Source organism: Panthera onca, chromosome X (assembly GCF_046562875.1).
Source record: "Panthera onca isolate mPanOnc1 chromosome X, mPanOnc1 haplotype 2, whole genome shotgun sequence".
Taxonomy (NCBI): Eukaryota; Metazoa; Chordata; class Mammalia; order Carnivora; family Felidae; genus Panthera; species Panthera onca.
Genome location: NC_138357.1, coordinates 19,508,334 through 19,533,999, shown reverse-complemented (window position 1 = coordinate 19,533,999; position 25,666 = coordinate 19,508,334). Strand labels below are relative to the sequence as shown.

At 40.6% G+C, this 25,666-nt stretch overlaps 1 protein-coding gene across 1 annotated transcript in view; it reads right to left on the bottom strand.

The window, feature by feature from the left end:
• Positions 1 to 3,783: 3,783 nt before the first annotated feature.
• The window catches only part of USP26 (ubiquitin specific peptidase 26), a 54,336-nt gene continuing 32,453 nt past the window's right edge, over positions 3,784 to 25,666 (bottom strand). Inside the window, exon 4 of the mRNA XM_081794324.1 lies at positions 3,784 to 9,514. Coding sequence (XP_081650450.1) covers positions 6,528 to 9,287 — 2,760 coding nt within the window. The 5' untranslated portion in view covers positions 9,288 to 9,514 and the 3' untranslated portion in view covers positions 3,784 to 6,527. The remainder of the gene's footprint in view (positions 9,515 to 25,666) is intronic.

Below are 25,666 nucleotides of genomic sequence, written 5' to 3'. Positions count from 1 at the left end.
ATGATGAAACTCAAGAGACAGCTGCGTTAGAGTTTTATTAAGTGGCTTAAGGAACAATTTCCTTAGGCAGTGGGTTTTTGGTTTTTTATTTTAAGTAAACTCTATGCTCAACTGGAGGCCAGAACTTACAACCACCGAGATCGAGAGTCACAGGCTCCACTGACTGAGCCAGCCAGGCGCCCCTTGTGGTTTTTTGTTCTTAAGCCTGTCCAATTGAATTTTTATATCTAATTGTGGTTTTTTGTTCTTAAGCCTGTCCAATTGAATTTTTATTTCTAATGATCTTTTATCTTATAATGATTTAGGATTATAACACAAAATATAGTATACTTTAACAAAACTGACTTTTTTGTTCATGCTTTTCCTCAGGTACACCAAGTCTGTGGACTCACATAACACGTGTAACTTTTGGTTTTATGTATCAACTTGTGTGAGTTGTGGGCCGTAGCCCCGTTATTTAATCAAACAGCAAACTAGGTGTTGCTGTGAAGGTATCTTGGAGACATGGCTAGCATTTATGATCAATTACCCTTGATAATGCAGGTGGACCCCATCCAATCAGTTGAAGGCTATAAGAGCAAATCTGTTTGCCAAAGAAGAAATTGTGCCTCAAGATTACAGCAGTTTCCAGTCTGCCAGCATGCCCTATGGATTTCAGACTCCAGACTGCAACACTGACGCCTGCCTGAGCTTCCAAGTGGCCAGCGTCCATACAGATTCAGAATTAGTAATACATTAAGTTTAAAACAGAAGTATGAAACTTTCAGATTTTTTAAAAATTGTATTTATTTTTTGAGAGAGAGAGTGTGAGCAGGAGAGGAGCAAGGAGAGAGGGAGACAGAGGATCCGAAGCAGGTTCTGCGCTGACAGCAGCGAGCCTGATGCGAGGCTCAAACCCACAAAACGTGAGATCATGACCTGAGCCAAAGTCAGATGCTCAACTGACTGAACCACCCAGGTGCCCCCAGATTTTTTGTTTTGAGCAGAGTACCTGGTTAACTCTTGATGCAGGTGAATCTCAGGACAGTGGCAGATTCTAGGAGGAGGGGGTCAGCATCAGGTCAGGGCTGGGGCTAGAACTCCACCTTGCAGACAGGGAAGGCCTTGTCCTGCACGGACCTGGTGCTGTTGCAGCCCAGCATTGTGACACCCAGCACCTGGCGCCAGATGTGAGTCTCCTTGTACCACTTTTGCATTGCCACTGAATCAAAGTGGCGACCAGGGTTGCCTAGAGGTCACTGTCTCACTGTTGCTTGCCAGACACAGAAACTTTCACTGGGGGAAATAATCCACTCTGCTAGGCTACAGAAACCTACTTTGCTAAGAATTCTCTTGTGAAATATTTTTACTAAGTGGGGTCAATGTAGAGGGCAGAAATATAACCAGGTTGGTAAAGGGTGAATGTAGACACTAGAGAGTGCTCTTCTCGCCCAAGGTCCCTGGTCATTGACACATGTGAATCTGTCTGAATTGAAATCCCCCCATAAAACCATCTATCAGTTGTTATTGTTATGCACACAGCAGATGGAGCATTAAAAGAAGAGGTGCTTTCTTGATATATTAGCCTCCTCTTCCCAGAAGTTGCACCAGCAACCAGAGTATTATGGTTCTCTATTCAGCCTTCTTTGCACCAAAAAGCAACACTAAATAAAATCAAAACAGAGAATCTCACATTAAGGTCTTGGGTTTTATTGAAATGGTAGAGCTAGAGTATCTGACCACTCAGCCTCTGTATGAGTCTGCATCTAATCAAAATATAGAAACTAGTTATTTAAAGAGTTTAATATAAATAATTATTAACCTATGATGAGTTAACTGTAGGATATAAGAAAAACTGCTATTGTATCCTAGGGCTGAGGGACAGTATCCAAGAAAGGGCAGATTTTGGAAAGGGACCGGATCTCCAGGGCTAGGGTTCAGATCTCGTTGATGCAATTGCGGCCCACTGCATGGCAGATAAGTTTGCTGGTTAGCCTGAGCCAGACATGGTCCACAGTCATTGGGCAAGCAGAAAGCAATCATCCGGAGTACGGTGGAATAGTCAGGACACAGACAAGCCTCAGGCACTTCCTGGACGCAAGAGCACGCAGAGTGAGTGGGGTCCCCAGTGGTAACCCTTCCGGCACCAGTAGGGCTACAGCCAACAGCCAGGTGTGCAGTCATGCAGAAGGACTAAGGATGCTGGTGTGGCAGGAGACCTGGGGTTTGTGGATTCCTGTCAAGAGGGCTGGATGTCAGAAGGGCCATGGAGTACAAACCCGGGAAGGGCATAAGATCAAAGGGAATCAGGGCATGGGTGCAGGCCAGAGCACTAGAATTCATGGTGTCCAGGTTGAGATGGCATCGGGAAAGTCATCACCAGATCAGTTTGGAGCTTTGAGGTCATGAGGGGACCACACATTCTGGTTCTGGGGCTGGTTTAGTGCACCATCAGATATACCCAAAATCACAGCTCACATTGCTAACCCACCTCAACAACTGGCAACAGCAAGGGAGCCCCTTCCCCTTGCAATGTACCTCACACACCCTCTACTAAAAAGCTCAACATTTTTTCAGTATAAGATGCCTTAAAGGCATTCTGTCCATTACTGCAGAGCATGTGCTGAAGGACAAATTTGGGGCTAAGAGGCAGGATGTTGATAAGTGGCACAGCCCATCCCTTTGGGTTACCCAGCTTCCATATGCACCCCTTTACATACGTTTGACCTCTTAATAGCAGCAAAACACTGGCATTTCCACCTTCTAGAGATACCAGTCCTCCTATATGTTTTCACTGTTCTCCCAAATTAGACAACTCAGAGCCCCCAAGTCATCGGTACCCATCATGGGCTTCATTCATTATTCCTCAAAGTCAGGAACCCATCAAATATTCTATTACCTAAACTGTAAAGTTTATCTCCAGTAACTTGGGCATAAAATAGATGAAGCAGGATAAAGAAAAAGGGAATGGTGAGTATAGACAAACAGACACACACATATAATAAAGAAAATGTGCAAAGCCACTGTAGCCCTTGTTTATGTAATTGGTCTCAAGGTGTTAGTTCCTCAGTTACCAAGTTTCCCTCGGCCTCAGCCAAAACCTTAGGTGCTTTGGGTTCTTTACCTGGTGGAGTGACCAAAAGCATTTCCCAAGTGTTTGAGTCCTAAATCAGTCCGCTTCTTTTGTTGCTGTGACAAAATAGTTTTCCGCTAACTTTACTATTAGTAGGAAGAGTAAAGGTCCCACAAAGATGTTCATATCCTGACTCCTGGAAGCAGTCAATCTATTATTACAAAACAAGTGGAAATTAAGGTTGCTAATCAGCTGACCTTAAGGTAGGGGATTGTCCTCGATTATCTGGTCGTGCCTAGTCTCACCATAACTCTTAAAAGTGGAAGAGGAAGGCAGTGGAGGGAAGAGTCAGAGATGGCAGTATGGGGATTCAGCCTCACATCGCTGGCACATCACTGGCTGAAGCCATGAGTCAAAGAATGTGGGGAAGCCCCCAGCAGCTGGGAAAGACGAGGAAACAGACTGTCCCTTCAGAGCATCCAGAAGGACTGTAGCCCTGTCAGCATCTTGATTTGAGCCCAGTGATACCCATCTTGGGCTCCTGACCTCCAGAACCGTAAGATAACAAGGTCGTGTTGTTGTACGCCATTAGGTTTGTGGTAATTTGTTCCAGGAGCAATAGAAAACTAATACACTGTCAAAGAAAGTTTTTGTATCCATTGATTACTTAGAAATCTGATGTGTAAATTAGAGAATTAATTAAAATCCATTAATAAATAACAGCCACTGAGTCACTTAAGAATTATTTTAATCTTTTATTTAAATAACAGTGTAACACACAGATGGTATGCAGCTGCTCACTGTGCACCTCAAATTTTTTCTCACAGGGCGATGAAGGGTTCCACCCAAGCCATCTGTCTAGGAGGATAGACCCTCCCCATCCTGGATATCCCAACCATCTTCTTCACCTTTTAGTTTAGCCTGCATTTTGGAAGTGCTCCATGCTGAAGAGCAGCATATTCAGGATTATAATACTCTATACTTCACACCAGACATTTCTAAATCTCAAAGCTACTGGCATCTTCATTCTCCTTTCAAAACAAATTAACTTTTCTCTCACTCTACCAAAACTCCTGCTTTGATGCCTATGTAACTGAGCTCACGCTTAACTATTCTAGAGAGGTCAAAAGCCTGGAATTGTGAGACCGAACTGTCCCTCCCCTCCTCTAAAGGGAACTCCAGCCTTATCCTTCAACCACCACAGCTGCTGAAGTACTACACAACTTGAATAAACAAACTGCCTCCACCTACCTTGCAATCTCCAAGTCTCATTCAGACCTCCTTCTAGATGCACTGTGCTGTGAGCAATAGAATTCCCCAACTTTCGAATCTGGTTTTCCCCTTAAAGGGCATTTTCTAACTTCCCCACACCACTACACTCCAACTCACCTCTTTAAAGGCCTCTGGGATTTAAAGTACCAACGAGCTGTTGGATTAATACAGCCATACCGAGCCCACCCCCTAGAAACAAGGAGGGACGCCCATGTTGGTAAAGGTGGAACCAAAAATTCAGTCCCTTCGTGTGATGTGAGAAAGCCCTTTAGTGTAAGTAATTTCTTCCTAACAAAGGTACAAGGTGTTACTGTACCTGCCTCAAAGGCACCTCAAATAGTTTTAAGTTTTATAACGTTATACAAAATCAGTGACAAGTAACACTTTCAAATCCTACAGGTCCACTCTAAAGTGTGCATTGTGTGTTTATTCCTTGAAGGAATAAGGTCACCATTGCTATAAGATATGGAGGAATAAAAGAAATCTGGCATTAGTCTTATAATATTGAATGCAGAGGATTGTTCAAGGCTTCAGATAAAGTTCTGGCAAATCAATGTTCCTTTGAGGCAAATCAAGTGCCTCTTGGAGAAGACTAAAATGACACCAAGAACAGCTGGCTAGCAAATAGGAAAAGTGGGTCAATTTCTTGAGGGCAAATAAACTCTCCATCCTTAAGCTTGAGAGTATATAACCCTTTTGATACTGAGCAAAAGGAGGAGTCTAGCAAACAATTTGGAGACTTGACCTGGTGTTATAGTCTCATTTGCATATGCCCAAGATGATTCATAAATTACCAGATTCATTTACTATTTATTGACAGGACCATAGCAACTATTTTTTTTTATTGCCAAAACCTCAGCAATTGTTTTTTTGTTTTGTTTTGTTTTTGTTTTGTGTTTTTTTGTGTGTGTTTTTTTGTTTTGTTTTGTTTTTGGTCAGGACTCCAGAAACTTTTTTTTTTAAGTCAAATCACTGAGTATGATCGGCAGAAGAGTGATTTCTCTGTGTGTGTTTTTTGTTTTTAATAAGTTTCTGAAGGAAAGGCATATGTGAATATAAGAAACAAAAACTGTAATCAAACTCCTTTAGAAATGTAACCAAATATACAACAGCAAAATCCACCAAGATACCTAACACACTACTGTAGTTCTCTAAATTTCTCAAGCATCTGATGGAATCTCCATCAAATTGCTGTTCCCTACCCCCAACAACCCTGACACCCCCCATCAGAGTTGCTGAACTAGCAGTTATGTGGTGGTAGAGAACAGTAGTCCTCTAAATTTCTCAAGCATCTGATGGAATCTCCATCAAATTGCTGTTCCCTACCCCAAACAACCCTGACACCCCCCATCAGAGTTGCTGAACTAGCAGTTATATGGTGGTAGAGAACAATAGTTCTCTAAATTTCTCAAGCATCTGATGGAATCTCCATCAAATTGCTGTTCCCTACCCCCAACAACCCTGACACCCCCCATCAGAGTTGCTGAACTAGCAGTTATGTGGTGGTAGAGAACAGTAGTCCTCTAAATTTCTCAAGCATCTGATGCAATCTCCATCAAATTGCTGTTCCCTACCCCAAACAACCCTGACACCCCCCATCAGAGTTGCTGAACTAGCAGTTATATGGTGGTAGAGAACAATAGTTCTCTAAATTTCTCAAGCATCTGATGGAATCTCCATCAAATTGCTGTTACCTACCCCCAAGAACCCGGACACCCCCCATCAGAGTTGCTGAACTAGCAGTTATGTGGTGGTAGAGAACAGTAGTTCTCTAAATTTCTCAAGCATCTGATGGAATCTCCATCAAATTGCTGTTCCCTACCCCCAACAACCCTGACACCCCCCATCAGACTTGCTGAATTAGCATTTATGTGGTGGGACCCAAGAATTTGCATTTCTCAAAAGTTTCTCCATGATCCTGATGTTGCTGATTTAAAGACTGCACTTAAAATCCACTGCACCAGAATATGGAGAACACAATTCTAGTCTAATAGAAAGGAATACTTATCAGCTGAACTGTGGGATTGACCTATCTGTATTAGGGTTAGAATAGAGATTTTCCCCCAAGTGTTTCTGCTTAAATTCTGACCCTGGATGCCATCTGCCTCTTCATCTTTGGCTAGAGTGGAGTTTTCCTTCCATAGAGGAAGTGGTAACCAATGAGGTAGTCAAGCAGATGTGTGCAACCAGGAGCCTGTTCCACTTACTTCTCCTGAGGGGTCTTCCCTGCCTTTGTGTTACGAGACTGGAAGTTCTCTTCCCTTTTCAACAGCTCTTCAAAAATATCATTGTGCATGTAAAAGAAGATGTACCCGGTGCAAAGCCTAGCCTCCTGCATGAGATCTTCTTCGATACTCAATACCTGTAGATCATTGTAAGTGAACCACACTTGCCTCTCAAAGTCATAGGCATCGCTGATATAATGGCCTGAATTTGGGGTCTTCCCAAGATGGCTGACAACACCAATGAGCCGATAGGAATCGAGATCACTCATCTTACCGCTTCTTTTTGGTTTTGTGGCTTCAGTTTCTGACTTCTCCTTATTTAAACATTCTTTTTTTCCAGGGTTTTTATTGGAACCCAGTGCCCCTAGGGAATTTGCTTTGGCCTCCTGGAGACGTAATTCTGCAGGTTTTCTGAGGTTCTTTGCATACCAGTGGGTACGTGTCTTCAAGAGGGTTCCAAGCAGTGCCTGCTGCAGGGCTTGTTCATAGATTTTCATCCATTCATCCTGCTGGGTCTGTTTAGTCAGTTTTTGGAATTCTTTTGGAATTCCGTTTTTTTCACGTTTATAAGTATCTTCAGTAGTCTCAGTGCCACTCTTGAAATCTACAAGCGTATTAGTTGTCTCATATTTCTTTTGTTTTAGATTTTCAAACATTTCTTGAAGATAAACTTCGGCAAGACACCTGTCTGGACCACTGGTGGGTTTACCTTCATCTTTCTGGATCTGAGAAAGGGACGTTGCTTCAAGATCCATCATCAAGCCAGCAGCTAATAGCTCTTTTTCAGTGACTGCTCCATTTCCTAAGTTTACTAATTCAGACTCAGTTACATTCAGTTTAGGACATTTTCCCAGGTCTTCTTTCTGTTCTCCATTTGATCCTTCACAGAGAATCTGGCATTTTTGTGGTTCAGACTCTTTGTCTGGTCCAATGTGTGGAATCAGAGAATCATTGGATGCTGAGGTTGGCTTTGTTGAAGGTGTTGATAGAAAGAAGTTTCCAAATTTTATGCTGTGAAAGACTTTTAGGATTTGGAAATCCCTAGTAAGCACATTCTTGCTCACAGGAGGAGGTGGCTTGGTAGTTTCATTGCAATGAGATGATATATCTAAATGTGTGGAAATAACGACTTCCTGGTCATCCTTCCTTAGCGACCAAAACTCGTCAAAGGTATAACGTTTCAGATGAACAATAAGAACCCTGGGTAGCCTACTAAATTTGTGCACTGCAACAGAACTCTTATGCTTACATTTCCCACATTTATACTCAAGCTCTTCGGCTCCGAAGAAGAGATCAAAAGCAGACTGAATAGACAAAGGAAGTGATTTCGTTCCTTGTGGAAGGTTGATGGAGAGATAATTATTCACTTCGGTCTTGAGAACAACATGACCACAGGCTTGACAAGTAATAGAGCGCAGCAACTCAAACTCAAAATTACTGATGACGGGACAAATGAGCACTTCAGTGGCAGCACTTCCAGGAAAGATCTGTTGAGCTGGATTCTCCTCTTCAGATTCAATTTTAGCCTTCCATATGGTGTTTAATTTCCCCATGCTCTCTTTCATCTGATCTAAACAGTGACCTAAAAACTCATGAGCATCATTTTGTACGTTGTCAGAGAAAATCTCTGCAACTGATGATATGGTTTTTTTAAGGTTCACAAGTAACCTCTCCTTGATTTTTATGTTATAAATATCTTTCAAAACAAACAGCTGTGCTAAACATATGCTAAGAGCATCAAGGGGAATTTTACCCCATGGGGAATCCTTACTGAATAAATCATCAGCAAATGACGGAATCGAAAATAAGGACTGTAAAATTGCGTTCATGTAACAGGTGTTTCCCAAATTGGGGAGGCCTTGCAAGAGTTTCTCTGGGTACAAGTCAAGGGTCATCTTGAGTCTGTCCCACTCTGGCTTATCTGCACTATACTTTGCTTCCAACAGAAATGTCAAATATATTTTCTCACAAAGCACCTGAAGAACACTAACACCCTGAAGGTAAGGGTTTCCAGTAGAATCGGTCTTGAATAAGTGTTCAAATGCTAATTTCTTCTTATTTTTTAACCTCAATTTTTTCTTCCTATTGTGGCTTACATACCTCAAGGAATCTGTCTTGGATTTCTTATCTCTTACAGAGCTATTCTTTTGCAGGAATTTCCCACCCATCCCTGAACCAGATGATAACATTCTTTTTTTCTTCTCCTGTCCATTTTCTGGTAAATCATTGCAAGTAAGTGTTGATGACTTTGATGCACACAAAGGCTTCTGCTGAAGGTCAGCTGTTCCATGTCCTTCTCCTGTCTCTGAAGATCCACTACTTGACTTATTACATATTTCGTGAGATGAACTTTTGTTGATTTCCTTCTGTGTTGTTGTGCTGGCAAAGATCCCTCCATCCTTAACAGGTTTCATGGATGGTTGATTATTTTGATGGAATCCATCCAAGAACATCTTCAACTCTTCAGCATCTGCAGAAGATAATCCTTCAATAAACAAGAAGCTATTATTTTGGAAAGTTAAATGCAGGTGATTTTGTTTTCCTCCATAGGATCTAAGTACCACATTTTTAATATTATTAGTTAGTTGAAAAGTTGTATATTCTCCAGTGCTGAAATAGACCAGCAGTCTAATATTCTTCTTTCTTTCCACTTTTCCAATGTATGCTTCTTTGGGCTTAGACATCCCCATATTCCTGCTCCATATATGGACAAAACCGTGTGCCATTAGTGTAGCCATACTTTACAAATAAAATACAGTATCTTTAATTATTGACAATCTTGAAGTTCCAATTTGTTTTGCAAGCTCACTTCTGAAGACAACACCAAAGCAATGATTCTTTAGTTCTCTATAAGGATGGCCCTATTTCTAGTGTTGGTTTTATACTAGAGCCTCTTCAGGTTCTGGATGTCCAGCTATTTATTTACCATGAGGGAAGAATCTTGATTTCCACGGCAAGGCAGTTACTGGAAAAAAAATCAAGAAAAATCATTTAAGCTATCAGAGAAAATGCTTGGATAGAACTCAAATTCTACTCCCATACACTAAATCTTTACACTACAATACTAGATTCCATTCTGATTAATTTCCCCACTTAAACTGAAATCATTAAACACTTGGAAGACTTTCAGTAAATAGCTGAAGAGCATAATGAACAGTGTCTCAAGTGTATGCATATAATGTGCTAATCCTCCTGTCATAGAATGACCCCACAGGGCAACCATAATAAGTGACTAAGAGAGTGGAGGCACTAGGTGGCCTTCAAACCAATAATAGATGAATAGCTCTTAATGTCCAGAAATCTAGAGGACTTCATACACAGGCCACTAAATGTAAGTCAATCTACCTCTTTCCAAATCCAGTTATGCTCCTTTCTTTCACATGGCATAATGTGAAGTCCACACATTATATCCCATGTGGGAGGGTCTAACCTATCACTGCTTAAAGCAAATATGTCCAGCCCCAACAAGCCAAGATGACCTGGTATACTCTAAGCAATCCTGATTCTTCTGGTAAGTGTGGGGTAATTGAAAATTCAAAGCCATGCTGAACAAGAACATAAAAAATTCATTACAATTTTGAAAGGTGGTTAAAACAGTGACTGAGACCAAGTTCAAGACTGTGTTTACTATGCTTTACTATTGAACAAACAAATGCAGGTAGTATAAACAATTTACAAGAAACAGGATATGATGAATGGAAAGTTTCCCATTGGCTCCCCATTGGCTCCAGTGTTGGTTTCACTGTTATTTTGGAGGTATGCCTCAAGTTTCAAGGTTGGTATAATCCATACAGAGTGAAGAATGCCCCAGGCTAAAAAAGTTAAGAAACCAATAGTCTGGTGCCCTTTTGGCCATTATACCAAGGGTAAAACCAAGTCAGCATTAAGGGTCTGTTATTAACACACATAAATTTCTTACTAAGTCCCAATTAACATTTTTTACTTCTATTTCTTAATGCGTCATCATATGGCCTAGAGAAAAAGTGGAAATGCTCAACATGGGTGAATTATGCACTAAACAACACCATCTTCTGGGTCATTAGTCCTGTTTTCCTCATACCTGCAATTATGTTCATATTCCCTGCCTAAAGTGGAATCACTAGTAGATTCTCTAGGTCAGCTGCGCTGAGGAGAACTGTCATGAGACCTTGCAGTATAACTGGGTCGCCAATACAGGCAATGGAAAAATCACATGCAACAACTTCTAGTAGGCTTTCAGTCTTATATGCTCTTTTCCACAAAATACTATCTGAACACCTTTAGGACTTATCTAGCCATCCATGGACAAATACAAGGCATTTTCATCCAGGGTTAAATATAGGACCTGGACAAGTGATTGTGAGATCTGTTTGTGTTCCAGACTACATGGAAATTAAGACTGTAAAGTAACCATTTTTATAATCACAGTCTTAACACTGTCCTTCTGATTGGCTAGAATTGCTTCCACACTCTCCTCCAATTAATCACCTTTTGCAACTGACATGAAATGCCTGCCATGCATTTCACACAAGCTAAATTGGTTTAATTTTTGAAATAATCCCATTTCTCTACTCCCCAGGTGCCTTGCCTACTACTAAACCACAAATGAGATAGGTATTTCAACAAATTAAGTGTACCAAGTTTACCTGACTCAGGTCATTTTTGGCTTGAGAACTTCACAGCCATCCATTTTGAACTTCAGTCCAAGAACTCCCCAAACAAGTTCTGAGGTTTTGCAAACACATCACTCATGAAAGCATCTTAGCTCCTTTTAATTAGTTTCACAGAGTTATGAATCTATAACCCCAATTCTTTACATATTAACACTTCTAAGCACATACTGTCTGCTTTGCAACAAGCCAAATATCCCTGGAGATTCTGCTCAGTACTCTGTAGGGTCCCTAACATCACCCTAGCAGAAGGTAAGTAAAAGGCGGCAGTCGGACAGCAAATCACTGATGTAAGGAAAGAGACGTTCCCATTGGGTTGTGAGGAACAACACCAGGACGGTGCACAAAGATCTCCACAACCTCCATGGAAGAAGCTACAGTAGAACCGAAAACTTAACCTACCACCAAGTGCTCTAAAATAAGACAGGAAAATGTCAATTAAAAAAGCCCCACTATGGATAATTCTGCTGGTCATCCTGTATCAACTACAAACGGTCAAAAAATACAGCCAAATGTCCCAGCTTTCCAAAAATGTCTCGAACATCCTATGTAAACATTCACTAAGCTTATGAGCTTGTGTTCAAGGCAAGGACAAATTCTTGAGTACTAAGTGAAGAACCATTCCCCCAAACCCTAAATGTTCTAAGATGGCATTAAAATGGACTTCAGATATAGTGCCGCTAACAACCAAGACATCATCTGTTGGTAATGAACACTGCTCTCTAAAACTGAATGGATCCTCCTAATCAGTATATGCCCACTGGTATTGACCACAGCATAAAATATGCTAAAAAAAATACAAGGTTTAGTGATTCTCCTGACAAATATTTTCCATTAGGCCAAGTCGAGACCTTAGGTTATGAGGTATCAGAGATCAGTGTGCTTTTCCTCCCACCCCCACCTGCTTCTTCCATGCTTAGCCCTCCACAATACACACTAGTGACTCCAAAGAAGTTCTATTAGTAACTAACATTCGACTAACACCACAATCAACACTCTACAGTATTGGGCTCACTGACAAAAGTTAAGTCTAAAAATTTCCTGCCCATTGTATGTAGGCTAGAGAGGTTCCTACAGCTAGCTTTGACCACGGGGTCCACATAATGTGAGCTAGGTCCCTGTAACTCGAAACCAGTGAGGAAGGATCAGATGTACTTAATCACTCAAAATTAAAAATTTCTGAATTAACTCTATAGGAAACCAATCCAAATTAATGAATAGGTTAGGTTAGCACTTAGCACTACAGATATTTGCATCAGAAAGCATGTGTCCAAAATTAATGGGAAGCTATGTTTTCTCCTACATAGTTAAATACTCTTCCTGAATCTTATCGATGTTATTTACTTGCTCAGTATACACTGTTGTTATGGATAATACTAAAGGAAACTTTTGCTTGGTCCCTATCCAAATTATCAAAAACTCAAAATTGGTGGAGCATAAGTTAATGAGATTCTTGTTTTATCAATTCTTTATCTATCAACCTCTGTTCAGTGGAGATTGCACCTATCCATACACAAAAGTGCATACGCATCCAAGTGAGAGAATGATCGTATTTATCACAGTGGAAATGGGACCATAAAAACATTCAAGCACAGCAGCAGACTCAAGTTGTCTGGATTATTTATAGTTCACTATCCTACTGTAGATGCTAAGTAAGAGTTTAAACTATCTCCTCTCCACAAAAAGAAAGAAAGAAAGAAAGAAAGAAAGAAAGAAAGAAAGAAAGAAAGAAAGAGAAAGAAAGACAAAGTTTTCATTGTTCCTAGTTCAACCACTTGAGAGAACCTACAATCCCAGAACGACTTCCAGGCTGCATTCAAAAGTTTTGCAATCCCAGCTGATCTGTATTTATCAAAAACTGTTGTCTGTTCTAAGGGTAGCTGAGATAATATAAAACCCTGATGGCATTTCAACCCTCTAACTTCAAGAGCACAGTTAAGAGACATGTATTTCCAAACTGGTGTGTCCCTGCATCATTCCTTCTTCCTAGTTCAACGTGCTTATGTTTCATTCCAGGAGACTAAAGGAGACTTCATTGAGCCCCCTGAGCATGGAAAGTAAAGATTAGGAGCCATCTTGCTGACATGCAGCTAAAGAGTCTAACCACCACTCATTTTCCTGGCTAGCACATCTTAAGTTTCAATCCTTTTCTTGATTCTGCCTTGTCAGTCAAAGGCTTTTAGGGCTTCTTTGATTGCTTATTTTTAGAAGATTTTCACTAAAATGTATCCATTTTCTAAGACTCTACTGAAGAGCACTATGTGACTATTCTATGTGGACTAAACTAGGCTTCAGCAGTATTGATACTCCAACACCATTCAAAAGTTATGAAGCCGAAGTGTTTTTCTCTTGTTTTATCCACAAACTCAGTCCATTCAACTTGTTTGGTCACCTACTAGCACAACACACCAGACTAGCTGATCTCAAAGCACAGATAGAAAATTCATAAAGCTGCTCTGTTCTGGTCAGATTTGGAGGCATGACCTATGGTGTCAAGAAGTTGACCATAAGGTTAAAAAACTCCTGGTACAAACGTGTGCTTCCTTGTTAATTCACTAATTCACTTTACATTGATCTTCTTGCTCACTGAGTATTTGCTGAGCATCTGCTCTACACTGCAGATTGTGATTTACTGAGTGTGTTCCCAGTGCTGTGTATTGTGGCCAGTGCTCTCAGGGACACAAAGGATGTGAGTATTCACTGTACCTAAGCAATATGGACTGTAAATGTCATCATTGTGTAAACATCACAGTTGAAAAGGGCCTTGCTTCCAATGGGGAAAAGGACCTGGGAAAATATCCTTCCACTGCCATTTTCTAGAGCTTGACACAAAGTCAGGGTGGGAGCATTGTTTAGTAAAAGAGAGGATCTTCTGGAGTGAGATTTCCCAAGCCCCGCCTCAAAGAAATTGGCCCTTGGGAAAAATGCCTGCAAGCCCAAGGAACCCAGAAGCCCAGTTAATAATTTTGTATTAAGAAAACTTTATGAGGACTTGTGAGGCTTTTGGAGTATTTATTCTCTATATCATGTATTTGTATTTACTACCATTCATACTTTCATTATTTCAAGAGCAAGAAAAACTTGAAAGCCAATGAGAACGCACCCTTCAAATATGAATACGCATTTCTCATTCCCAAAGCATTCATTACAAACGGAGAAAATTTGGAGGTATTACAAGCTGGAGGCAGAAGAATAAACCCTAGAAGGCCCTTTGGGCTCATGACTGCAAGAAAGTTACATCTCTATTGTCAGATCTTTTCCACTGACATCTTATTATATACTTGTAATCATCTATATAAACTCAAGTATGTGTTTATTTCACTGAATAGGTGGAGGTCAAGGTGCAGACGGTGGTTTGGCACAGGTGGTAAGTTTTAAATAGCACTGCATTTCACAACTTTTTACATCTGAAAACATGTGGAGTGAAAGAACAAAGCCATACCTAGCACATGGTGAGAAATCCTGCTCAGTTACCCTAGCAAGCCTCACTGGAAAGAAATGAAGGACCCATGAGGTAGTGTGCTAGTCTCTGTGTGCAGTAAATAGAAAAGACAGAGCCAGATAATTACCATGGAGGTTTCCAATAATTTCTGGGTATCTCTGATAATCCCAAGCAAGAGCTCTAAAAAGCCAAACAACTTCAACTCACATTTATTTTAAACTCAACATAGCTTAGTGACCTTGGATAAGCCAATTCCACTATCAGGGCCCATTCAACTAACTGGAAAGTGATCATCTAAGATTCCTTTGAGGACTCCATTCTATGAGACTATGATTCTAAGTAGGATATACTTAATCATCACATTGGATTTCCCAAGAATGATGTGCATCAAATCTGGGCTTGGAAACTACGGTCACCATACAAAAAATACTGTATGGGGAGTAGGTGAATATGTTGGTTTTGGCAAATGGGAAGAGGGGATTCTCAAAACCCAACTGGCATTCATCCATCCATTCAATCCTTAAATATGTATGGCATACTAGCAAGCACTATGTTAAGCTCTAGGTATGGAAGAATGAAAAGGAGGAAAATACCCATGGTCTCATAAAAGACTTCCTCTAGCAGGAAGACAGAAAATGTGCACACCAGAAATACATACTCTAGCAGATGGTTGTAACTGGTAAAGAAAACATAAAGTTAGGGGGACCAGGGTGTGCCAGTGGTGATAGGGATGTGCTTACTGCCTTCTATAGAGTGGCCTGGGAAGGCCTGACTAAAGACGATGACATTATGTAGCAGGGTCTTGAAGGAATTGAGCGGGCAGACAGATAGATGCAGGATGCTCCAGGCAGGAGGAAGAGTAAGTTAAAAGGCCCTCACGTGGGAGTGTCCTTGGCATGTTAGAAACAGAGAGCAGACCAGTGTGGTTGGAGAACAGTTAAGAGATTTGAAGAGAAAGAAGGTGTGCAAGTTTTGTAAAAGAGCAGGAGAGCGAATGGACCAGAACCCTTGCAAAAGCAGCACAAAGGGCCAACTTACGGCTAGTGGTCACAAATTTACACTGAGACCGATCAGCAGATTTGTGGTTTTCTCCGGCTATATTTAGCAGCCCAGCTGCCATGGTGCAGATGCGTAATAGGCAGAACCTTATATTTAACTTTCCTTGCGATTCTGCCATTCATAAATAACCACGTAAAAGAAGTAAGGGAGCCAAAGGTGTAGAGAAGGGAGTAATTACAAATATGGCCCAGAGAGCGTAAATAGAGACAGAAAACAGAAAAATAGAAAGGCCTAATATCATGAAATATTGCAGGGTGGGGCAAATGCATTAGGGGGCCAGGAGTTCAGCTCTCATTTCAGTAGCTGTAATCCTGCCCCCTGCTTCTAAGCAGCTGTCAACTGCTTGTAGACTTCCTTCTTCTATTCTCCTCCTGCCTTCCTTTCTGTTCTGTTTATTCCCAACCTGGCCCCAAAGTGGGAAGTAACTAATGGGTAAGTGGGGGGAGTTGCGTGTTAGGGGTATGTGGACAGGGTTAGAGGCATGCACAATCAGACTGGGGGGGGGGTAGGGGGAAGGGCACCCATCCCCTCTCTTTTTCACCCTCCCAAGTCTGGGTTAAAGGTCAACACATCAAGAACGTGTTGCCTCTAGAGAGTTAGCAATTAAATCCTGTCATTATGTTTGGTCCCAGCTTCAGTGCGCATGGCTTTTCAAAATGATTGGATCAGGGCAGACTCTGCTTCTTTCTCTCGTTTAAAGGTGCATTTCTGCACTCAGCAAATGTCCGAGTCATTGTAAAGCAGAGAAATGCCATTATTTTGCCTCTTGACATATACTGCACATAAATCTCTCCATAGGAGGCCCTGACCAAAATGGGAAGAATTCTCCAGACTAGCAAATTGTTCCCATGAACTATTTAGGCTTTGAACCTTTTCTGAGAGACAGCTCTGGCAGAGCATATTTTTTTTTGTTTGTTTTCCATTCTTTTAGAATGATTATGTCAGTGCTATTAATAAGACATAGTTGATTAGGAAAACAGAATGCAGATTATTTTCCGTAAGTTAAATATGATTTCATCAAGAAAGTGTGGTCTCTCATGAGAAAGTGCATGCTTGTTACATTGAAATTATGATAAATGAGGCTTTCTGGAAATTAATTCCTTTTCTCCTACTGCAACCCTCCTAGTATTTTGTATCCTTTCTGCGAAGTACTGCATTCACTTGATTATTCACTTATTAGCCAAAATATTTGTTGATACCTAGTCAACTATGGCCAAGATCCAAAGATGAAGCAATAAAATATCCTTGACTTCAGATCCATTGGGAGACAAATATATAAAAAATGGCAGCACAAGGGGAAGCGTATTAAGTAAGATAAGAAGAGTCAGTGTTACCGAAGGGTCCTTGTGTTTTCTGCCACCTCAGAGGCTTGTAGCATTTTCTCTCTGCCTGGAATTCCCTCATAATTGTCTTGCCTTTTTGTCTCAGTTCTACCCTTCCTTTTAAGACCCTGTCTGAGTCTCACTTCGTTCAGAAGATTTCCAGGCCTGATTTTTTCCTACCTCAGAATTCACAAAGCATTCACTCTTTGTAAGACTCATCACTTAGCCTGTGCTACCTTGTGCTGCTGCTTCTGTGACCTGATCACAAAGTTAACAGGCAGCAGGGAACAGTGAGTTTGTTCTCAATCTGTGTGGAGTGAAACTTTCCTTTGCCAAGGGGACTCATAAAGTTGGACAAGTAGGAGTCCTTTAAGGATTGGGCCCCCAAAATTCTAACTTTCCTCAAGACAACAGTGTCCAAAGTTTTAAACTAAGGACTGACTGTGCAAGAAGGGGTGAAATGAAATTAGATGGAACTGTTACCTGAACAGCAAGTTGACCTGGACATGAAGAGCAGGTTAAGGCAGACAGGATACTGCACAGGTAAAGACTACTATCTATCTATCTATCTATCTATCACGTTTAAAATACATACACACAGGGGCACCTGTTGGCTCAGTTGGTGGAGTACGTGACTCTCGATCTCAGGGTCGTGAATCTGAGCCCCACATTGGACACAGAGATTACTTTTTAAAAAAGGGGAAAAAAAGAATAAAAAAATAAAATGCATACACACCTTAAGGAGTGCACTTGTTGTGATGAGCACCAGGTGATGTATGGAAGTGGTGAATCACTATATCGTACAGCTGAAACTCATATTACACTGTATGTTAACTGGAATTTAAATAAAAATTTAAGATAAAAATAAAATGCACACACACATTTTAATGAAGCAATTCTATTAAAGTTTTGTCCTATAGATATAACTGCAAAACTGTGGAAACCTTTTTAACAATCAGGACCTTTTACTTATATAATTTTAAAAACAATCTATAAGGGGCACCTGGGTGACTCAGTCGGTAAGCATCCAACTTGGGCTCAGGTCATGATCTCGCATTTCACAGGCTCAAGCCCCACATAGGGCTCTGTGCTGACAGCTCAGAGCCTGGAGCCTGCTTCGGATTCTGGGTCTCCCTCGCTCTCTGCCCCTACCCCACTCGCTTGCTCTCTCTGTCTCTCAAAAATAAACATTAAAAAAAGTTTTAAAAACAATCTATAAAATGAAACCTTTTCTTCTTGTCTTGCTATATTGGCAAAGGTGCAAAATCAGTACCAAGAACCACATTATACAAGAATTGCTATGCATGTGAAGAATTTCAATAATCATCAAAGCTAATTTGAACTAAGGAAATGCATTAATAGGGAGCACTGTGGCATTTCCCCCTACCCTTGCATCCGAGTCAAGTTTGTGGTGGGGCCTAAGATTGGGGAGTTGTTTCCAACAGAGACATGTGATTGCATCTCACACCCTTGGCTGCATTCTTACTGAGAAACCAAAATGTTAAAGTCCAGGCTCACATATGAGGGTGTGAGACACCTGGGAAAACTTGGCATGTTTCCCCTGGAGGTGGTGGGGGCCAAAGAAACCGGTGCCTGACTCAAACTGAAAGCACATGACACAGGATGAAGTGGCCCCCATGACAGGGCAAGAGGAGGCAACAGTGGAATCAAGTTCCACTCCCTCTATTTGGAGAGGAAATGGTACAAGATTTGATGTACTAAGTGGAATACAACAACACTACAACCTCATGAGGAAAATTATCCCAAAGGAAGTGTTTGTCAGAAAAATGTGACCCTGCAAGAAAGAGGCTACTGGATACACTGTAGGAGGGTAGGAAATAAGGGAGAATCACAAAAAGATTAGCTCTATCCCCTGGTACTTTCCTGTATAGCAATGTTACCATCCCCCCAAAAGCTTTGAGGAGATACTTTTAAAACTAATGAAGAGGCTTCTGCTGCTGTGGCTTCATCAGAGGTGTTTCTGGCCTCACACGACACAAGGGGGAGCTACAGCATTTTCCATTCCAAGGTAAGGAGGACAGTGATTCTAAGCATCTTCAGCTCACTTAAGGATACATGTGACACAATAAAGCCTAGAAAGAGCTGTGAGGGAATTTGACACAGCCACTTCTGCAGGAAAAATGAACTTGAAAATGCATTAAATGCCATAAGTGCTGGAATGAAAATCCCTCACAATGCCTTCAAAACACAATCTGTCTTATCTGAAAGATTAGTTCCCTCAACAGGAGAAATACAAAGTGGACTGAATTCGTTCCTTATTTTTTTTAACTTATTCTGATATATCCTTAAGAGTGGATTCCCAAAACCCAAGTCATACCTGTAACCCCTAAAAAAGTGATTCTCCTTCATCCCCCTACTTAAGTTCTTCCTCATTCTGTATACCAGAATTGTTTCCTCCTTGTTGCCTTAAAAAAAAAGTGTGTGTGTGTGTGTGTGTGTGAAAGAAAGAGAGAGAGAGAGAGAGAAGAGAGGGAAAGAAAGAGAGAAACTGATAGAGAGCTGTCCAAAATAAAAAAAAAGTAGTGCTTCCAGTCATCTGGAGCCACACAGCTCCAGCTTCTGGGGACCCTACCCCACTGTCTGACAAAAACAGACTCTGCAATCAGCTTGGTCATCTTGGAAGGAAAAGGAGCTCACAGTGCACAAATAAGAAAATGAGCAGCTGCTCTGGACTTGTACCCTCGAACAGTCTCTAAGAATTCAACAAACCACATCACCCTTCCCTCATTTCCCTACTGATGTGGTGCTAATGGAGGCCATCCTCAAAGTAAAGAAAGCAGAGAGCTAAGCAGCTTTGCTCCATGTTCTGAGCTATATTTATAAAAAAAGCGTAGACAAGGAATCATGCCACCTAGCTTCAGAGAGCCCAGGACCTTCAAAAATAGGGTGCCGAACCTCATCCAATGACTATGCTTCCATTTTCTCCCCAACAGAACTATGGCAAAATGGGAAAGTCTTTACTTCCACTGGATGAACTGTTTTTTTTTTTTCAGTTTTTATTTTAATTCCAGTTTAACATACAGTGTTTTATTAGTTTCGGGTGGGTGATATAGTGATTTAACACTTCCGTACATCAGCTGGTGCTCATCAAGTGCACTCCCTGCTTCCCCATCACCTATTGAACCCATCCCCCTGACCCCTTCCCCTCTGGTAACCATCAGTTTGTTCTCTACAGTTAAGAGTCTGTTTCTTGGTTTGTCTCTCTTTTTCTCTTTGCTCATTTGTTTTGTCTCTTAAATTCCACATATGAGTGAAATCATAGGGTATTTGTCGTTCTCTGGCTGACTTATTTTGCTTAGCATTAGACTCTGTAGCTCTATCCACATCACTGCAAAGGACAAGATTTCATTCTTTTTTATAGCTGAATAGTATTCCGTTATATATACATGTATCACCTCTTCTTTATCCATTCATCTATTGATTACTGATAGACACTTGGGTTACTTCCATAATTTGGCTATTGTAAATAATGCAAATAATTCTGCTATAAACTTAGGGGTGCGTGTATCCCTTTGAATTAGTGTTCTTGTATTCTTTAGGTAAGTACCCAATAGTGCAATTGCTGAATCATAGGGGAGTTCTGTTTTTAACTTTTTGAGGAACCTCCATACTGTATTCCAGTGGCTGCACCAGTTTGCATTCCCACCAACAATGCAGGAGTGTCCCTTTTTCTCCTCATCCTCGCCAACACCTATACATGCTCTGAATGAACTCTTACAGAAGAAAAGAAGCCATGAGTAGCCAAGCAGCAGTAGCCTTTAGCGTGAAAGACCTCTCTGAACTTATAACCGATGATCAGTGCTTAGCTCAAATGTTACTGCCCTCCATGAATTTGTCCAACATTCTCTCAACCTAATAGTATCCTTCTTCCCTCAATTCTTGCTTCTTATCTCTGTGAACTTTAAAATATATAAGCACCTGGAGTGTCGCAGGAGACGTGTATTCCTCCAGTATGTAGGCATTGAGAACCAAAATCGTGTACCCCACACAGATTACTGTCTACATTAACAAGGGTCTACTATTCCACTATTTTCATCAATAAGACTGTACTATTTTAAAAGAATCTTGTGCAGGAAGATATAAGTTGCAAATAGCTTCACTGTTCATTCCAGCAACTCTTCAATAGAAAACATCAACTCACAGTTTATGCCCTAAGACTTTCTGAACCTCTTGCATCCAAATCCGTTTTGCCATGCCCACCTATACCCAACCCTCCTCAAGTCCCCCACTCCCATCAGGACAGACTTCCAAGTCTCAATATCCAAGCCTTTCCCTTCTTCTAAAATATAATTAAACTCGGTGAACATGAAATTCTCCATTACAGTGGTGAGCAATAAACTCAGCTGGTTTTTTCTTGACAAGTTGTTCTGGTGATATCTGGGGGCAGGTATTCAACATGCCCATTTGACAAATGTTAAGTCAAGCAATTAATTCACGGGGTGAAACAATGGGTTGGATTTGGCAGGCATAGGGCAATTGTTAAAAGAGCTCTTATTTTGGGGCTGACTTAGAAGTCACTGAAAGGGGTCTGAATCTGATTGGTGTTTATGTCCCTATTTTAATAATTGTACTTTTATAGAGTTTTACTTTTCCATGCATTTGACTAGATACATGAGAGCACACGTAACAGAGTCTACCTACCCTAGTACAGTGGCTAATACCTCAGTGGAGCAGTTGCTTTCTTTTCTTTAGAGTATACTTATTTCAGCTCAATGAGGAAAACACCTCTGGAATTTGGGGAACCACCTAGGCTTATTTCTCTGAGGAGATGCTGCATAACTGTGCAGGTGTTTGCTAGACGTGTCATTCACCACACAAGGTACCGAGACCGAACGAAGGAAAGAAAAATAAATTTGTGACAGCAGACCAATCAATAATACATTGATTTGCTCAGTGCTTCCTTACAAAGGTCAGCATTCATGAGACTTTCCTCTAGAACTTGAAATTTTTTCATTGAAAGAAACCATGAGTTGCATTGGGCGTTTTCTACTACAGTTGTTTTCAGCAATTTCCAGTGTATTTTTTCAATCTGTGCTGAGAGGTAGCATCTTTAACAATTTCCAAACACTGAGGGGAAGGGATATTTCCCATACAGAATCAGAAAATTTGTCCCACAAAAAAAGTGTCCAAGCTCATTTCCAAATGAGGAAAATAAACCTATATAGATAAATAACCTGCTCAAGAACACAAATTCCCTAATGTTCTTAAAATATCAGTAATATATGCTGTTGAAACACACATCCTCCTTACTAAGACCTAAACCCAGATTCACCACTGATCACCTGTGTGGTATTTTTCCAAGACACAAGAGATTTCCACTTATGTCTTCTGGGTATGTAAAAACAAAGCACGTATCTAGAAGGAGAACCACTATCTTCTCAACCTAGAGATGCTTATGATGGTTACTTACTTCCTGGCTGAAGGTGTGAAAAACATGCACAGAGACTGAAGGGACCAGGGAAATGAGTTATGGGAAAAGCTGCATTTCTCCGGTATGAAAAAAAAAAAAAAATGAGGCTAACACACTCAAGAACACCAGGTATTTCCTTGCTAACGCACTAGAGTGGGCTGCTGCCAAGTATCTGATTTTCAGCGTGTGGTTTTCTGATTACAAAAAGGGAGTTTGAAACGAAGGTCTGTTACCAGAGAGAGATGTGTACTCTTCTCAGATGCCAACTTTCAACTCTGGCTACAGCCACAAGGCGATTAATGATGGCTTATTGAGGCAGTACAGGCAAACCAACTTAATTTACATTAAGAAATCAAGAAAGCAATAAAGCAGATAATGTGCTCTTATATACTTGTTATCAGTTGCATAGTTTTCATCTACTATTTCCGGAATATCCCAGTAAATGATGACCTCCCCCCACCAAAAAAAAAAATGAAATGTATGGCTACTCTTAATTACTTCTAATATTCCCTATTTTTCTAACTAATGGCTTTTCTTTTGTCCCCCTCTATCACCCAAGACTATTTACACATGCTTGAAACCAGGTGTTTCCATCTCTTTGTAGCTATTACATAGAATCTAGGTGATACCAACCTGTCTCCTCTTTGTTACTCTTACAACATCTTGGCTTCTGGACTTTTCTCCTCCAGCCCATCTCCAGGCTGAGGATCTAAAAAGCTTTGTAAAGGATATGCAACATTTTGCGCCTCTAGCTATTCTTCATTCACTCATTTAAGCCTCAGAAGCTCCCGATTTTACCATATGGTTTCTTAAAGGGGCAATGCCTTGCAGCTACCACAGAAAGTAAAACAGAATGAAATCTTTTACAATTCTTACCTACTCTCAACTGACTTCTTTAAGGTCATTTAGACCCTTGCTATATTGTAATGTTAAGTGGCTAAATGCATTACAAAGGAAAACACCACAGGATATCCATGTTGGCATTTTCAGCTTCTCACTTACACTATAGCATAAAAGAACGACAAAATATAGATATAATTGTTTGAAAACAAGAAGCAATATTAAGAAAAAATACAAATGTATACAAAGCCAGGCTATCTACTTAAAAGAATAATAATCTGAACATTAGAAACCCAAGTACCTGGTCCCTACTTCACCTCTGACCAACTCTGAAAACCAGGAACTAACCCTGTTCCTTCACTGACTCTATTTCACCTAGCACAGCACTGTGCAAATAGAGCTTTCTGCGGAGATGGAAATGTACTGTATCTGTGCTGTCTACTATGGTAGCCACCAGCCACATGTAGCTATCAAATACCTGAATGTGGCTAATGAAACTGAGGTCTTGGATTTTTCACTGTATTTAATTTTAATAGCTAAAGTGGCTATAGCTATAATTAGCTACCATACTGGACACAGATCTATAAAATCAGGTCATTGTAAACATAGCTTAATACCTTGCCAGTTATGGGAATTCTGTGATATATTACTTCCACATGGCAAATGTTGTTAAGTTGGCTGACCCAACCCTCATCCACAACATTTCCCTTTCCAATCCCTCTCCCGGAGTGTCGAGGACATTTTACATAGCTGTCAACAGATAGCAGCAAGAGTCTACTGAGTCTGTGTACCTGATAAAAAAAGAGAATGGCTGGAAAGACCAGTTTTGCCACTCAACATTCACTCCTTCCCTTTTCACAAACTGAATACAAATATGACAGCTAGAATAAGGAAGACTTCCTATCTCATAGGACACCAGTATGAAGATAAACACTGCAATAAAGAAGCCTTACTAGTTCCAGTAAACAACAAGTATGAAGATGAAATATAACCAGAATTGAATAGTGAAAAGATCTCTTAAAAACATGGTTCCTTGAAGATGTCATTGAGCCACTGCAATAACTATCATATTTATTTTAAGTAACTGTAGTTGTTTTGTTACTTGCAGTTGAAAGCCCATGACTACTGGTTATGGAATACCATGAGGTTTAAGTCCAAAGGCTGGGAAAAGAAAAGTAATTTTATTTTTTTAATTTTTATTTGTATTTAGTTTTTTAAGTAAGCTCTATGCCCTATGTGGGGCTCGAACTCACAACACTGAGATCAAGAGTCACATACCCTGAGTGAGCCAACCAGGTGCCCCCAAGAAAAGTAATTTTAGGAATTGGAAAGCTAACCAGTTCAGGATGGCAGAATGAAATGGAATACCCTAAAAGCATCGATTCTTAATGATCTGGAGCTGCTACACAAAGAGTGAATTTACCACCAACACGCTTGCTGTGATGGGACTCTGTAGTTGTGGTTGCATGCAATAAAACTTTTTGTTACATGAAAACATGACTGATAGTTTTTTGGGTTTTGGCTTTTTTATTTATTTTCAGAGAGAGAGAGCATGTGCGCACACAGGGGAGGGGCAGATAGAGAGGGAGAGAATCCCAAACAGGCTCCGTGCTGTCAGTGCAGAGTCCTATATGGGGTTTGATCCCACCAACTGAGAGATCATGACTTAAGCCCAAATCAAGAGCTGGACACTCAACCAACTGAGCCACCCAGGTGCTGATATTTAGTTTCAATCATTAATTCCATACTCAAGTTTCGAAGAAGCCTTAAGTAGAAATTTTGACAGCTCAAGATATACTTGTTACATAAAAAAATAATTAAAATAATTAAATTCCTACTTATTTAAGCCACTAAAGTCACTTCCAGTGAATGGTTTCCTAATAATCTGTTTAAGCATTTCACATTTGTGTCTGCTTTTAGTATGAAATACATGGGATTCTGACCAGTGGTGGGGTGATAAAAAATATAGAGATGAAATCGTAGAAACAAATGATCGGCATCAACCAGGGTAAGGCAGTGGCGAAGCATAAAGCATGCTGCAAGAGCAGTTAATATCCCCTTTGGATGGATAGCTTGGTGCTACAAGTCATTAGGATGTGGAATTTAGTGAGTCCAAATTATGGTCCCAGAGACGGAAGGTGAAAAAGTGTTTTATGATGGTAGAGAGCGAGTTCAAGCGAGACTGAAGTAGATAATTGGTTATACATTTAGGCAGCTCAAGAGGCACACCTAGCTGGGAATGCAGATGACATTCAGATCGCAAGTGGCATCTGATGCCCTATGTATGACCAACTGAACGTAGAGGGTTTAAGTTTTTATAGGGTTTCAGAACCACTCGAAGAGCTGACTTAAAAATGCAGAAAAGGGAGTGAAT